Here is a 17435-nt window from a genome sequence, read left to right on the forward strand (position 1 = left end):
CCACGTAACAGTTACCATCAATGGAATTAGACAGACAGGTCTACTGGTTGACACAATTCAGAGGTATTATATCACAGGTGTGTTGGTAAACATTAAAAGGATTCTACGACTGGCAGTGCAGTTGCTGAGTGACTGTTTGCTGCCAGTTATCCAGCTGAAGTTCTCGTTCGGCTCACGTGACCCAGTGTAGTTGCCTTTATCGTTCAAAAATATATTTTCTCCTTTTCTGTTTGTGACATTACGGAGTAGATACTCAAGACTTATCCTTTGATGTCTGTTCCGAATGATAGATACCTTAGTCTATTTGATCCAGAATGCCATAAGACAATGGTAAACATCACTTCCTTTCTACCTCAAGCTGAAAGTTGTAAAGCTTAATATTCTCTTTAATAGCTACGTATCTTAGCAAGATAAGCTTTTAGCTTGCCTAAAACAAGAAGCGATTTGTGGACCTCGCATGACGTGCTTGTCTGCTATCATGACGTGAATTGGACAAGACGTAACGTCTGTCGAATACATTGTTAACTACTGCCTGAGGAACAGTTCAAAATGCAGTGTTGATCTCTATGCATTATCCTGCTCGTCGCCATACCTTGATATCTCTCCTCACTGTAGCTTCACGTAATCTGTCGGCAAGTTATTCATTAGCATCTCAATGAAAAGATCCGTCATAATCTGCATCACTGGATGTGATTCATAGCCAATGCCTCAAAATACGTAAGGATTCTTTTAACCGTCTTGAACACTGGTTGGTGTTCTAGAACACAGGAGATAAAAGAACGCTTCATATTGGAAGCCAGGGCTTTGATATAGATGGAGCTGCTTCATTGACCACTAATGAACGTAATTTTCTTTTTTTTTTTCTTTTTCAAATCTTTCTAAGTTATAAAACAAGTTAAAATGTATCTTTATCATACGATTTTTCCTAGATACTTGATAACACACTCTCCAATAACTCGTCTGACAAATCGGAGATTCTTATTCCTTCTTCTCCTCTCCACTTTCACTTTTGCTCGACAACAACACCACCTGACCTGTCGCATCAGCTCTCCCTCCCTCACAACAACAGTCCAAACCAATACTTTCCATTTCCTCGAACATCGCTTAGTTTCCTGTAATCCAATCTCGCCCCTCTGATATCTCTCAGCTGCGTCCGATAATTTCCCTTGCCAGTCAAAATCTCCAAGCCACTCTAAACATCCCTGAATTCCTCTGTAAATTTCCAGAACACTTCGCCACCCTTTCAGAAAAGAAAGAAAAAACCCTAGAATTATCATAGTAATTAATTGAAATGCAGGCTGACCTTATCAAAGACTCTTTCCAACAATTTTTAAAAAACAAATCTAGGTTTATGAACAAGTCCATTGATTTTAATAAGATATACCACCATTCCATTTTTCAGCATATATTTCTATCGCAAGAGACACTAACTAGGCTTTTAAGAATTCCCGAAAGTTATCAGAAAATACACTAAGTTATTTCCTATACCCGTTTAAAATCTCCCTAACTTCATTAAAACACACTGCGACCCTACCAAAACATTGAAGAACTTTAATAAAAAGCGCCCTTACTCCATTATCACCCACTTTTAGACCACTTTCAAACTCTGAGATAAGTTAAAATGTTCTTAGGCTTCCCCGAAATAATTACTGGGCCTCATACAAAGACGTGTCTTTTATAAAACAATACCCCTCATGCCCCTATAAAAGAAACACCCTCATAAAATCAGAACGCACGAGATAAACCCTCATTGAGTTCCTGGGAAATATTCAAGAGGTATCTCTCATTTTAACTAATGCATCACAAGATAACAATACGTAATGTTACAAGAGTAGTACGTAGGGAAATATATTCCGCTATGTGATTAACGAATGTTGTATGTACTACCTTCTTGTCGTCTTCACATACCTTGGCTTGACCCCCCCATCCTTGTTTCTATGATGCAGCTCGCTACGTTTGTTCATAATGACATCTTCTTGCACGAGTTCTCTTTTCCAAGTTAAAATCCATGTCTCCAACAGCAACAAAAGATATATATGTTCAATAAAATGGGTGTTTGAACAACCTCATGTGTTTGCTTTCACTTTGGCCTATAAGAAATTAAATCTTAGATAAAATATATATATATATATATATATATATATATATATATATATATATATATATATATATATATATATATATATATATATATATATATATATATATATATATATATATATATATATATATATATATATATATATATATATATATATATATATATATATATATATATCGCCCATGATTCCCACAGCACTCACAAGGCCGCTCACGTCTACCAGGTGGGACCATATAGAGACTGATGTGTAAGACTACTGAAGAGTAAGTTTTCAGTGTTTCCAGTGTGAAAGTTGCATTTTGAGCATGACGATTCTCGTGATACATCGAGGCTGTGTTTGTAATTTTGGAGAGATGGGTGGCGTCTAGACCTCAGACGAGAATGTGTAACTCGTACATGTCTGGTAAGTGTAGTTCCTGTTAGGTGTATGTCTGATGGGTTGGTGTTTAAGACAGAATTAAGAGAACAGTCGTTTAGCGTTTACTGTGTTACATCGGCGTGTATATATTCTATCACTGTTGTGTTTGTTGGGAGGAAATGAAGATCTGCGAGTGTACGTTGCCCAAGTATGTGGCATGGGTCAGATTTTCATTTGTATTCGGAGTTTGATGGTTTGGATGATGAGGGTCTGTGTTTTTGAAATGGACTGATTGCCATCACGGCTAACGAGAGTAGGGTGCAGGGTGTACGTCGAACCCGGGCTCGGGGGTCCAAAAGGGGGCCCAGGAATTTCCTGGGATCTCAGAAATTTATTGAGTATATTGAAGGCTAGCATTCCACCCCTCTCTCATCTTCCACATCCTTTTTGGCTTTACAGTTCATGGCATGAAACTGTAGCGGATATAGACAGGATGACTAATGGAGAAGGGAAGGAGACCCGAAAGGAACTTTGTACCCCCTGTGAAGCTCCTTTCAGAGGCTCTGACTGCCATTTGTAATGAGGTGAGACTGTATTGAAAATATCTTTGTTTTTTTTTTTTATTGGTCTGGCGCTGAATATTTGTGCTTTCAAAGTAGCAAATGATTATTCTGAGTGACTTGTTTTGTGTGCTTTGCAGCTTGTTATATTTGTTTATGTATTGGAAAATGACCGGATACTGTAGGTGAGATGAAGTATTGTTTACGTTGGAGCGGATGAATTGTTAGTAGAGGGTGCTTATGGATTTATGTTCTTGTCCAGATCTTGTACAGAACCAGTAGCACCTTTAGTTTGTTAAATGCATTGTTTTCGTTATGAATCATATCCCCCTTGACAAGGGGTTTTCTATGTATGTGTACACCAGTAATCATATGAAAGGAAACAAATTGTTCTGTGTATAACTTTAAGAAGTTTTGCCCGACTTTCAACTGGAAAAATATATTAGTCATGCCAGTCATCTGACTGTTTTCTGTTACATCAACTCTATCTTAATCTTTAGAAAATGTTTTTAAGGGGAACTCTAGTAAACTCCATATCACTACGAATGGGATTTTCTTTTCTTTTTATGACAGGCTCAATGCTCATTACTCTTATAAAGTGTCATAAGTCTCGAGGGAAAAGCAAAGTTAAGGAGCAACAATATTACGCTTTATTCTTTAAGACCTTCTCTTCCCATGAATAATGCAGCTTGAACAAATAAAGCATCGTGATTATATATAATCACATAATTCTCTCCTCCATAATCTAGCTTAGAATTATGTACTGTTAGAGCTCAATAATGATTAGTATTATATTGGAAACAAAAGATCATTGGTAATGTCTGGAAATCAAATAGTCACACTGATGGTGATATTATCTTATGTGATAGAATTCTGATATCACTGTCAAGGACTGTTTTGTCAACGCTCTCTGGAGTAGGGTGGAGTAACGGAACCAACGGCTCCTCCTTATACCACACTGGTTCACGAAGGTGGTGTGACGGGGATGCCCCAGTCCTGCTTGAGGAGATCTGCTGCCTTCTCAGCGATCATGATGGTGGCGGCGTTGGTGTTGCCGGTGACGATCTGTGGCATGATGGATGCATCCACGACCCGTAGGCCAGACACACCGCGCAACCTGCCCAATGATGATACATAGTTCACTTAACGCTACTTTGGGCATGTGTGGTATGAAGTGCAAGTACGTAGGTCATATATATATATATATATATATATATATATATATATATATATATATATATATATATATATATATATATATATATATATATATATATATATATATATATATATATATATATATATATATATATATATATATATATATATATATATATATATATATATATATATATATATATATATATATATATATATTCACCACAAAGGCACGTTATCAAATTCAAACAGACAAGTGCTCTGCTGCACAGCTACTACCTCTGCTGCGCACCTAGTCACATTACCTCTACCCCATCCTCACAACCTGTGTTGTTGTATCATCATTGCCTACGGTGCATCACCACACCAGCCTCACCTGAGGGTGGAGTCGACGACAGCTTGAGGGTCGGTGTCTGGGCCCATCTTACACGTGCCGACTGTGTGGTAGGCTGTCGAGGCCATGTGTCGTATGAAGCACTCCCAGTACGGGTCGGTGAAAGGGACCTCTCGCTCACAACCAGTCAGCACCTGCCAGCAACAGGGTCAGGTGTGGTTGCAAGTGACTGAGTCGAACTTAGAAATAAGCACCTCAAAACCTAGTAAGATTAATAGATTCTTACACATCCCTGTCTCTTCCGCAACACATCATTTCAAGACCTTTAGATATTTTCTTACTTTTGCGTAAGAAAAACCTATTCTGAACACGTAAACATAGCGCAAGGACATGATATTTTGTCATATTTCCTCAGTACATTGATTCATTAGATTAAAGTCACATATCTGGATCAAAATCACCTAGAATATAATCAGGGTTAGTAAGTCTTTTCTATATATTTCGGCATCATTTAAAAGTCTCAGTTAGATCTTCCTGAAGAAAAAGTTATTTAGAATATTGAATAGATCTACTTTTTTTGAGTGTGAAAAGTAATGTTTAGTTGCTTAGTTGCATTTGGGGAGGAGGTGGAGATTAGTATGTACGAGCATAGGAATGAATCCCAGTTAGCAGGTAACAGAATTGTGGTCATAGTTTCTGAATGCACCAGCAGCAGCTAACGGAAGCAACCTTCACCTTGGCGTAGAACTTTGCTTCATGGTCGACGCGTAGTGCTGGCGTCGACCCAACCCTCAGCGCGAACTTGATGCCTGAAAGATGAACAGTTCCAGAGTGAGGCACACGACATACTGTTAAGAATCATTTCTGTCATTAGAAATTCACTAATACAGATAAGAGAACACGTGTTCCATCTTGGCCTTTCACGTTTCTCTTTTTTGTTTGGGGACAGATGGAAATCGCTGAGTACACAGCATTGCAACGGATGATGAACATCCTGCAATATCTAGAGCAGTGTATCATAGTCATCCATACATCCTTGTAATGAACATATGTTTAACAACACCTCGTGTGTTTCTCTTGACCCAACAACGCATTTCAGGGCAGTAGTTAGCCATTAGGAAACACCATCCCACCAGCTTTATCATCGGGTGATCAACCTACGTGAACCAAAATCTGTGTCAGTGTTTGTGTAGCGTTGTATTATTATCTGTTGGTCTTGGAAAGGCGAAAGAAAATAATGCCTTTTTTCTCTGTCTCAGCGAAGTGTGTGGTCAGGTGGCTCTCTGTTGGTGGATTTTGAAAACATTTTGGTGTTTCATCCTCGCGGAAGAAACCATTACGTGGTCTTGCCAAGGCGTAGGAGTTCTCAAATGAGCGGCAGGATGGCAACTAACCTCTGATCATAGTGGCGACATCGTCAGGGTGGCTGAAGTAATTGACATCGATGAGTGGATGTTGACGGGGGTCGCTGGACCGGAGGGTTAGACTCCCACGACTCTTTGGTCTGCCGAGGATGGGAGCCAAGCCGAACACCTCTTGGCCAAGGAGAGGTCCATAGTAGTCCTTGAACAGCTGCCGGCCAGAGAGAGAGAGAGAGAGAGAGAGAGAGAGAGAGAGAGAGAGAGAGAGAGAGAGAGAGAGAGAGAGAGAGAGAGAGAGAGAGAGTCACACTGAAGTATCTTCTAAACCATTATATCAGGTAAGTGGGTAAAACTCACTTGCATATCATCCCACAGTACTTCAAAAAAAAAAAGACGTTTGACGATTACACTTCTAATGCCTGGAATGATAGCTTAGACGAATTAGCGTCAGTTGATTTATAGATTAAGAAAATTATTATCACCACTGTAGCACTGACTCATCATGAGATGTAGGCTCACAAAATGTTGATAAGAGTGATCCAAAAAAAAATTGCATAAACACTTTCATTCATTATTATCATATCTGGAAACGGAACATCACTGTAAGTAGTGGCATCGAAGCTGTCCTCACAGAGCGGGAAAAAAAGAAGATATGAGTGAGACCTGTTGAAGATATCGTGACTAGATGAATGACAATAACCTCCAGGATCCACCTCACATCACAGAGGGTTCACTCAGCCACCACACACCATATCTGGCCACCTGCACCGCTCATCTATAGTACTACAGAACACCACACCTTAGCCATCATCAATGCACCACATCATACCATAACACATTGGGTATTACATACACTACACTGCCAGACTTTATAGAAGGACTTCTGATAAATGTAGTTCTCGGTCTACCACCCCTCCACCTGAACGTGCTGCCACTATACCTCTCTCCTGAAGCCAAATATCTCAGAGGTGACGATGCCGTAGTCTGCCACGGGGGTGCCCGTCGTTATGGACAACTGCGCCTCGGGCCAGTTGGGATCGCCCTCCACAGCTGGTACCCAGGCATTGCCCTCGGTGCCAGCGGGGGTGGCCAGGGGACCTACCGCCAGGAGAGAGAGGTTAACTTTAAGTAGCGGTCAGTCGGTTAGCACATGAGAGGAGTTAGAGGATAGACCGAAGCAGCCTTTGATAAACTGACACAGCCCTTAAACGTGGTTAGACATGGCTGCTTAATTTATGACGTGACACACACACACACACACACACACACACACACACACACATACTACCTTTACTGCTAATCAATGTGACAATGTTGCCTAGGAAATATTCTCTAGAGGAGAAGACACTTTCTCATTTCATGTTATGGCTGAACGTCCAGACTATACCCTAAAAAGAAATTTGTTTAATCTCCAAAAACATAAATGCTTTTGGGATGCTGCGGGCAATAAACGATAAGGATAGTAAAGCGAGTGAACCATGTGCTTAGTGAGTGAAGAGCTACCTACTCCTTCACGTTGCTGGATAAAGGAATCCAACATAACGACAGCACTGACCTTGACCATTGTGCACGAAGTCGTAGAAGTTCTTCGGGTTGACGAGGGTGAAGGGGTTTAAAGAGGATCCCTTACTGACCGTCCACAGGATACCAGGGAGGGTGGGGTGGTCTTGTAAGTTTTGACCTACGCCAGGCACGTCTGCCACCACAGGAATCTGACCGGAGGAGAATCGTTCGTCAGAAGTAAACAATAATGATGATGTGTTGAAGATATGTCCTTCCTTCCTCAGGCTTTAGTAAGCCCCGTTGTTATAATCATATGTACTAGCAACACTTGCCAGATGAGATGCTTCTGGTAGTATTGTACAAGGGTATCTAGTGACAGCATTAGGATCCCGTTCCTCTATCAAGGAATAAAGCATTGGAATTGGAATTGATAACAACACAAGATCTTGTCCTAAGGAGGAACAAAATCTTTTCTTTCTTTTTTTCGCGACAAAGACTTAGATTAGTGCCAGTAGACAACGAGGTGCAGCGAGATATACGATACACCGAACGATTTGCATCGTATTATAGAACTGCAAATGAATGTGGTAGTAATAAGAACTACCGAATGTTTCTGTCAGGAAACGTTAGCTAGCTGAGTGTGAGCTGAGTGTCCCAAACAAAATGCAAGTGACTACTCACGCCATGTTGGCGCAGATGAGGGGCTGGACCCACGCCTGACAACAACAGCAGATGAGGACTTCCAATGGCACCAGCTGACAACACTAACTCCCTCCTAGCGAATACCGTCCGTACCTGTAAGATGCTGAGCTTAGAAATACGACCATTGCAAAGATGTCGCATATCTTAACTGCAGCTCTGTGTGTATTGGCATTACATACTCACACGCGCGAGTGTGGTGGATGGTATGATGGTTTATGTTTCCGGAAAGTTATGAAATGTTTAGCATGGAGGTCATGCTCGGAAGTGTTGTGGCAAACCTGCATAGAAGAGATGGCGGGAAGTTGTCCTGGTAGATACGGAGTGAGGCGATTTAATGTGTTTAAAGATACCCCTGATGGGTAATGGGAATAGGCAAGACAACATAGATAAAATAGATTCAGTAAAGAAACGCGGAAAAAATTGAGGTGGAAGTAATGATAGTGGACGCATGAAGCAAAATAACAAAGTGGAATTATAAGACGCAACTATATACCTTGAGATTCTGTAAATAAAAAAAAAGAAACTGGATCATAATACATGACTCGTCAATAGAACAAGAATTTACATCGCACACGGGCCAGCACTACGCCATTAATAGTGAATTTAAGAATTTTCATCTTGATTGCGAAATATTGCTTCTGTTTATATGTATATATATATATATATATATATATATATATATATATATATATATATATATATATATATATATATATATATATATTTATATATATGTGTGTGTGTGTGTGTGTGTGTGTGTGTGTCACGCTTGAAAGTTTGGATTGTTCGGATCAGGTTTGCGTTTTTGCTTAACTTTCTCCTTTATTAATCACTTCATGCTAGGCTTATATGATGAAGTTTGATATTATTCATATACATGTTCAGATTTTGTATTAGTACCCGTGATGAAGGTATTGCATGTATATAACACCTTCCTTTATATAAGGTTCTCATGATGGTTTAAGTTATACCGTAAGCCCAAACCTCCAATTAGACCATCAACGCCACAAGGACCACCATGTACGTAGCGAGAGTGTATGTCATTTAAGTCTTCACCCTTTCATTAATAGTGTCCTTAATCAAGCATAGCCATGTGCTACTGTCCTTGACCTTGGCAAGTGCCTTCCCGCCACGAGTTGAAATTTGCGTGTATCATGTATGCCGGCTATCGATGGCAACCCAAACAAAGCGTGCAGGCTGCAGCTGCCTGCAGGACTTTAGTAACCCGCAGGTGATTGTAGAGTGAGTGAGTGCGATTTTTCCATGGATTATACCTTCTGTGACGTCCCCCCACCGCCGCCGCCGGCAGCGCGCAATGCCGAACCCACAGCGCGCTAATTGAGGATTGGCCAGTCCAGTACATTATGCGATTTTCGTGAAGTACAGGTGAGTAACCCTTGATACAAAATAAACAGCAGTTGTCATGGTAAGTGTTTCAGCTTGTGTTCATGTAAATACGAAGAAAAAAAGTTACGAAATAAAAGTGAATATAATTTTTGTATGTAAGATTAGCCAATCTGGTAGATAATGTCTTTCACTTAAACTAGGAACAGTTACGAAAGTCCTTACGTTTTTTTAAGGAAAAATCTTTATATCGCGTTTTTTTTTAAGAAAAAACTTTATTTTCTGCAGTTATCGCAAATCGAAAACGAAAATGATCTTCCAATATTTTGCTTATTGCCGGAGACCGAAAAATTCGATTAATCACCTAGAGCTAATGTGTTAATTACATTTTCGGATAGCGTATATCATAATTTAAACGTTGAAGTCCTAAAAAACTCCGTCAATCGATGAGTATCAAGCCCAACTAACAAGTCATTACTGTCAGTGAGTGCGAAGACCGTCTCGACCAAGTGAAACAAATGCTCAATGTCGGAGGGGAAAAAATTGCTTTGATGTCGAGAACTTGAAGTGAAAATCGCCGAAACTAGCGGCCTCCCAAGCCAGCTACCCGCACTTGCACCACTTACGCCTTATCGTAAGGTCAATCAGCATTCAGTAATTGGTATTTTGTTATATATATATATATATATATATATATATATATATATATATATATATATATATATATTCTGTTGCAATGATTGATTACTGTGCCTTCGAATACTTTGTTGATTTATTCATGACGGCGTCCGTGTCGGGTTTTTTTTAGTGATATTTTTTTTTCTAGGACCTATCCTATTTATTCCCCATCCCTCCCCCCATTCATAAGATCCTATTTACCGATTAATAGATCACCCCATTACTAGGTGAGCTCTCCTTGAACCTAACCTTGTACAAGAACAAGAGTCGACTCTCTCTCTCTCTCTCTCTCTCTCTCTCTCTCTCTCTCTCTCTCTCTCTCTCTCTCTCTCTCTTCCTCCCCATCCCCTCCCATCCTCCTCCTTCCCCCCATTCTCTCCTCACATCCTCTTCCTCTTCCGACTAGTTTCGCTGAAGCCATGGAAGGTTACAACCTCCAGGTTGCCTCTTACCACCTCCACCTCCCTCCTTCCCTCCTCCCTCAGAGGTCAGACACGTGTAAGACGGTGGGGGTATAAGAGCTACCTTCGTCAAATATTATGAGCGTCATTTTCTCCGGATCTTTTTTTCCCCATGTCTTTCATCGGTGATATAACCCTGGTCATCCGTATGAAGGTGACTATTTTTTTTTTTTATATATTTTTCGTTACTCTTGACGATCGATCGAACATTTGTGTGATGTGTTGAGCGTAGAGTCGGTTCCGCTGGTGGGACTAACGCAAGCAAAGAACACCACGATGAAAGAGGAATTTTAACGAGGCTTATATATATATATATATATATATATATATATATATATATATATATATATATATATATATATATATATTTTTAATTTTTCAAAAGAAGGAACAGAGAAGGGGGTCAGGTGACGATATTCCCTCTGAGGCCTAGTTCTCTGTTCTTAACGCTACCTCGCTAACCCGGGAAATGGCAAATAGCATGAATATATATATATATATATATATATGAATAAAGTGTATATGAACGCGCACCTTCATAGAACATACAAAGCTCCAACAGCCAGGATCGAACCTGGGACCCCTTGTGCAAGAGGCAGGCATGCTAACCGCTAGGCTATGGGACTGTATAAATAGGACACAACTATTCGAAATACTAAGTACTCGAATACCCTTCGTCTCACAATGGTGAGCAACGGGGTGTATCGGTTGTTTCCGAACAGAACATATAGCCAGCTGATAGCGTTTTACCGAACCTGACTGTACAACGCGGAGTTATATGAATACGAATAAAGTGTATATGAACGAGCACCTTCATAGAACATACAAAGCTCCAACAGCCAGGATCGAACCTGGGACCCCTTGTGCAAGAGGCAGGCATGCAAACCGCTAGGTTAAGGGACTGTATAATAGGAAACAACTATTCGAAATACTAAGTACTCGAATATCCTTCGTCTCACAATGGTGAGCAAAGGGGTCTATCGGTTGTTTCCGAACAGAACACATAGCCAGCTGATAGCGTTTTACCGAACCTGACTGTACAACGCGGAGTTATATGAATACGAATAAAGTGTATATGAACGCGCACCTTCATAGAACATACAAAGCTCCAACAGCCAGGATCGAACCTAGGACCCCTTGTGCAAGAGGCAGGCATGCTAACCGCTAGGCTAAGGGACTGTATAATAGGAAACAACTATTCGAAATACTAAGTACTTTACATGTATTACAAGTATTTTACATGCTGATTAAGTGTTTTGAGTCAAATGACTGCATTTCGCATTATTAATGCCTTTAATTACCACTTAGATTAATTATGATAAAATTATCATGCTAATTACTCTACTAATTTTACGAATTTTAAGATTTTGAGCACAGATTCGGATTCAGCATACTTGAAACTATCTCTCCTGAAATTCTCAAGAAAATCCATTTTATGAAAATAATCAAGAAAAATCCAAGGCTATAGCCTTGCAAAATATTTTGCTCAGATTTTCAACTTCCTCAGATTTTAATGAAAATCTGAGTATAGATATTATTTTACATGCTGATTAAGTATTAGGAGTCAAATGACTGGATTTCGCATTATTAATGCCTTTAATTACCCCTTAGATTAATTATAATAAAATTGATACGCTAATTACTCGACTATTCAGAAGAATGTTTAAGTTTTGACCACAGATTCGTACTCAGCATGCTTAAAACCACACATCCTGAAATTCCCAAGAAAATCCATTTTCTGAAAAAATTCAAGAAAAATCCAAGGCAAAATCCTTGCAAAATATTTTGTTCAGATTTTCAACTTCTTCAAATTTTAATGAAAATCTGGTTATAGATGTTATTTTACATGCTGATTAAGTATTTTGAGTCAAATGACTGCATTTCGCATTATCAATGCCTTTAATTACCCCTTAGATTGATTATGATAAAATTATCATGCTAATTACTCGACTAATTATACGAATTTTAAGATTTTGACAACAGATTCGGATTCAGCATACCTGAACTATCTATCCTGAAATTCTAGAGATAATCCATTTTATGAAAATAATCAAGAAAAATCCAAGGCTATAGCCTTGCAAAATATTTTGCTCAGATTTTCAACTTCCTCAGATTTTAATGAAAATCTGAGTATAGATATTATTCTACATGCTAATTAAGTATTAGGAGTCAAATGACTGGATTTCGCATTATTAATGCCTTTAATTACCCCTTAGATTAATTATAATAAAATTGATACGCTAATTACTCGACTATTCAGAAGAATGTTTAAGTTTTGACCACAGATTCGTACTCAGCATACCTAAAACCACACATCCTGAAATTCTCAAGAAAATCCATTTTTTGAAAAAATCAAGAAAAATCCAAGCTATAGCCTTGCAAAATATTTTGCTCAGATTTTCAACTTCTTCAAATTTTAATGAAAATCTGGTTATAGATGTTATTTTACATGCTGATTAAGTATTTTGAGTCAAATGACTGCATTTCGCATTATTAATGCCTTTAATTACCCCTTAGATTAATTATGATAAAATTATCATGCTAATTACTCGACTAATTATACGAATTTTAAGATTTTGACCACAGATTCGGATTCAGCATACCTGAAACTATCTATCCTGAAATTCTCAAGAAAATCCATTTTCTGAAAAAAATCAAGAAAAATCAAGGCTATAGCCTTGCAAAATATTTTGCTCAGATTTTCAACTTCCTCAATTTTAATGAAAATCTGAGTATAGATATTATTCTACATGCTGATTAAGTATTATGAGTCAAATGACTGGATTTCGGATTATTAATGCCTTTAATTACCCCTTAGGTTAATTATAATAAAATTAATATGCTAATTACTCAACTATTTAGAAGAATGTTTAAGTTTTGACCACAGATTCGTACTCAGCATACCTAAAACCACACATCCTGAAATTCTCAAGAAAATCCATTTTTTGAAAAAAATCAAGAGAAATCCAAGGCTATAGCCTTGCAACATATTATGTTCAGATTTTCAACTTCTTCAAATTTTGTATGAAAATCTGGTAATAGATGTTATTTTACATGCTGATTAAGTGTTTTGAGTCAAATGACTGCATTTCGCATTATTAATGCCTTTAATTACCACTTAGATTAATTATAAAATTATCATGCTAATCACTCGACTAATTATACGAATTTTAAGATTTTGACCACAGATTCGGATTCAGCATACTTGAAACTATCTCTCCTGAAATTCTCAAGAAAATCCATTTTTTGAAAATAATCAAGAAAAACCCGAGGCTATAGCCTTGCAAAATATTTTGCTCAGATTTTCAACTTCCTCAAATTTTAATGAAAATCTGAGTATAGATATTATTCTACATGCTGATTAAGTATTAGGAGTCAAATGACTGGATTTCGCATTATTAATGCCTTTAATTACCCCTTAGATTAATTATAATAAGATTGATACGCTAATTACTCGACTATTCAGAAGAATGTTTAACTTTGGACCACAGATTCGTACTCAGCATACCTAAAACCACACATCCTGAAATTCCCAAGATAATCCATTTTTGAAAAAAATCAAGAAAATCCAAGGCCAAGCAAAATATTTTGTTCAGATTTTCAACTTCTTCAAATTTTAATGAAAATCTGGTTATAGATATTATTTTACATGCTGATTAAGTATTTTGAGTCAAATGACTGCATTTCGCATTATCAATGCCTTTAATAACCCCTTAGATTGATTATGATAAAATTATCATGCTAATTACTCGACTAATTATACGAATTTTAAGATTTTGACCACAGATTCGGATTCAGCATACCTGAAACTATCTATCCTGAAATTCTAGAGATAATCCATTTTTTTGAAAAAAAAACCAAGAAAAATCCTTGCAAAATATTCCTCAGATTTTGAACTTCCTCAAATTTTAATGAAAATCTGGTTATAGATGTTATTTTACATGCTGATTGAGTATATTGAGTCAAATGACTGCATTTCGCATTATTAATGCCTTTAATTACCTCTTAGATTAATTACAATAAAATCAATATGATAATTATCGGACTAATTACACGAATTTTAAGATTTTGACCACAGATTCGTATTTAGCATACCTAAAACCATCTATCCTGAATTCTCGAGAAAATCCATCTTTTGAAAAAATCAAGAAAAATCCAAGGCAAAATATTTAGCTCACATTTTCAACTTCTTCAGATTTTAGTGACAATCTGAATATAGACATAATTTTATATGCTGATTAGGTATTCCGAGTTTAATAACTGCATTTCGCATGATTAATGCCTTTAATTACAACTTATATTAATCATAATAAATTTAATATGCTAATTACTCGACTAATTACACGAATTTCTAGGTTTTGACCACAGATTCCTATTGAGCATACCTAAAACCATCTATCCTGAAATTCTCAAGAAAATCCATTTTTGAAAAAAATCAAGAAAAATCCAAGGCTATAGCCTGGCAAAATATTTTGCTCAGGTTTTCAACTTCTTCAGATTTTAATGAAAATCTGGTTATAGATGTTATTTTACATGCTGATTAAGTGTTTTGAGTCAAATGACTGCATTTTGCATTATTAATGCCTTTAATTACCCTTAGATTAATTATAATAAAATTATGCTAATTACTCGACTAATTATGCAAATTTTAAGATTTTGACCACAGATTCGGATTCAGCATACCTGAAACTATCTATCCTGAAATTCTCAAGAAAATCCATTTTTTGAAAATAATCCAGAAAAATCCAAGGCTATAGCCTTGCAAAATATTTTGCTCAGATTTTCAACTTCTTCAAATTTTAATGAAAATCTGGTTATAGATGTTATTTTACATGTTGATTGAGTATATTAAGTCAAATGACTGCATTTCGCATTATTAATGCCTTTAATTACCCCTTAGATTAATTATGATAAATTTATCATGCTAATTACTCGACTAATTATACGAATTTTAAGATTTTGACCACAGATTCGGATTCAGCATACTTGGAACTATCTCTCCTGAAATTCTCAAGATAATCCATTTCTTGGAAATCAAGAAAAATCCAATGCTATAGCCTTGCAATATATTTTGTTCAGATTTTTCAACTTCAAATTTTGTATGAAAATCTGGTTATAGATGTTATTTTACACGCTGATTAAGCATTTTGAGTCAAATGACTGCAATTTGCATTATTAATGCCCTTAATTACCACTTAGCTTAATTATAAAATTATCATGCTAATTACTCGACTAATTATAGGAATTCTAAGATTTTGACTACAGCTTCGGATTCAGCATACTTGGAACTATCTCTCCTGAAATTCTCAAGGTAATCCATTTTTTGAAAAATAAAAGAAAAATCCTTGGAAAATATTTTCCTCAGATTTCCGACTTCCTCAAATTTTAATGAGAATCTGGTTATAGATGTTATTTTACATGCTGATTGAGTATATTGAGTCAAATGACTGCTATTCGCATTATTAATTCCTTTAATTACTCCTTAGATTAATTATTATAAAATCATCATGCTAATTACTCGACTAATTACGTGAATTTTAAGATTTTGATCATAGATTCGGATTCAGCATACCTGAAACTATCTATCCTGAAATTCTCAAGAAAATCCATTTTATGAAAATAATCAAGAAAAATCCGAGGCTATAGCCTTGCAAAATATTTTGCTCAGATTTTCAACTTCCTCAAATTTTAATGAAAATCTGAGTATAGATATTATTCTACATGCTGATTAAGTATTAGGAGTCAAATGACTGGACTTCGCATTATTAATGCCTTTAATTACCCCTTAGATTAATTATAAGATTGATACGCTAATTACTCGACTATTCAGAAGAATGTTTAACTTTGGACCACAGATTCGTAATCAGCATACCTAAAACCACACATCCTGAAATTCCCAAGATAATCCATTTTTTGAAAAAAATCAAGAAAAATCCAAGGCTATATAGCCTTGCAAAATATTTTGTTCACTTTTTCAACTTCTTCAAATTTAATGAAAATCTGGTTATAGATATTATTTTACATGCTGATTAAGTATTTTGAGTCAAATGACTGCATTTCGCATTATCAATGCCTTTAATTACCCCTTAGATTGATTATGATAAAATTATCATGCTATTTACTCGACTAATTATACGAATTTTAAGATTTTGACCACAGATTCGGATTCAGCATACCTGAAACTATCTATCCTGAAATTCTAGAGATAATCCATGTTTTTGAAAAAAACCAAGAAAAATCCTTGCAAAATATTCCTCAGATTTTGAACTTCCTCAAATTTTTAATGAAAATCTGGTTATAGATGTTATTTTACATGCTGATTGAGTATATTGAGTCAAATGACTGCATTTCGCATTATTAATGCCTTTAATTACCTCTTAGATTAATTACAATAAAATCAATATGATAATTATCGGACTAATTACACGAATTTTAAGATTTTGACCACAGATTCGTATCTAGCATACCTAAAACCATCTATTCTGAATTCTCGAGAAAATCCATCTTTTGAAAAAATCAAGAAAAATCCAAGGCAAAATATTTAGCTCATATTTTCAAGTTCTTCAGATTTTAGTGACAATCTGAATATAGACATAATTTTATATGCTGATTAGGTATTCCGAGTTTAATAACTGCATTTCGCATGATTAATGTCTTTAATTACAACTTATATTAATTATAATAAATCTAATATGCTAATTACTCGACTAATTACACGAATTTCTAGGTTTTGACCACAGATTCCTATTGAGCATACCTAAAACCATCTATCCTGAAATTCTCAAGAAAATACATTTTTTGAAAAAAATCAAGAAAAATCCAAGGCTATAGTCTTGCAAAATATTTTGCTCAGATTTTCAACTTCTTCAAATTTT

The 17435-nt window shown here is 36.5% G+C and overlaps 1 protein-coding gene across 1 annotated transcript in view; it reads right to left on the minus strand.

Moving 5' to 3' along the window:
- Positions 1–3801: 3801 nt before the first annotated feature.
- The window catches only part of LOC139751750 (glucose dehydrogenase [FAD, quinone]-like), a 31776-nt gene continuing 18142 nt past the window's right edge, over positions 3802–17435 (minus strand). Inside the window, exons 7-13 of the mRNA XM_071667297.1 lie at positions 8057–8170; positions 7428–7584; positions 6813–6970; positions 5906–6083; positions 5247–5320; positions 4554–4705; positions 3802–4136 (exon numbers count right to left, since the gene is read on the minus strand). Coding sequence (XP_071523398.1) covers positions 3983–4136; positions 4554–4705; positions 5247–5320; positions 5906–6083; positions 6813–6970; positions 7428–7584; positions 8057–8170 — 987 coding nt within the window. The 3' untranslated portion in view covers positions 3802–3982. The remainder of the gene's footprint in view (positions 4137–4553; positions 4706–5246; positions 5321–5905; positions 6084–6812; positions 6971–7427; positions 7585–8056; positions 8171–17435) is intronic.

The sequence above is a fragment of the Panulirus ornatus genome, chromosome 12 (genome assembly GCF_036320965.1).
Source record: "Panulirus ornatus isolate Po-2019 chromosome 12, ASM3632096v1, whole genome shotgun sequence".
NCBI lineage: Eukaryota > Metazoa > Arthropoda > Malacostraca > Decapoda > Palinuridae > Panulirus > Panulirus ornatus.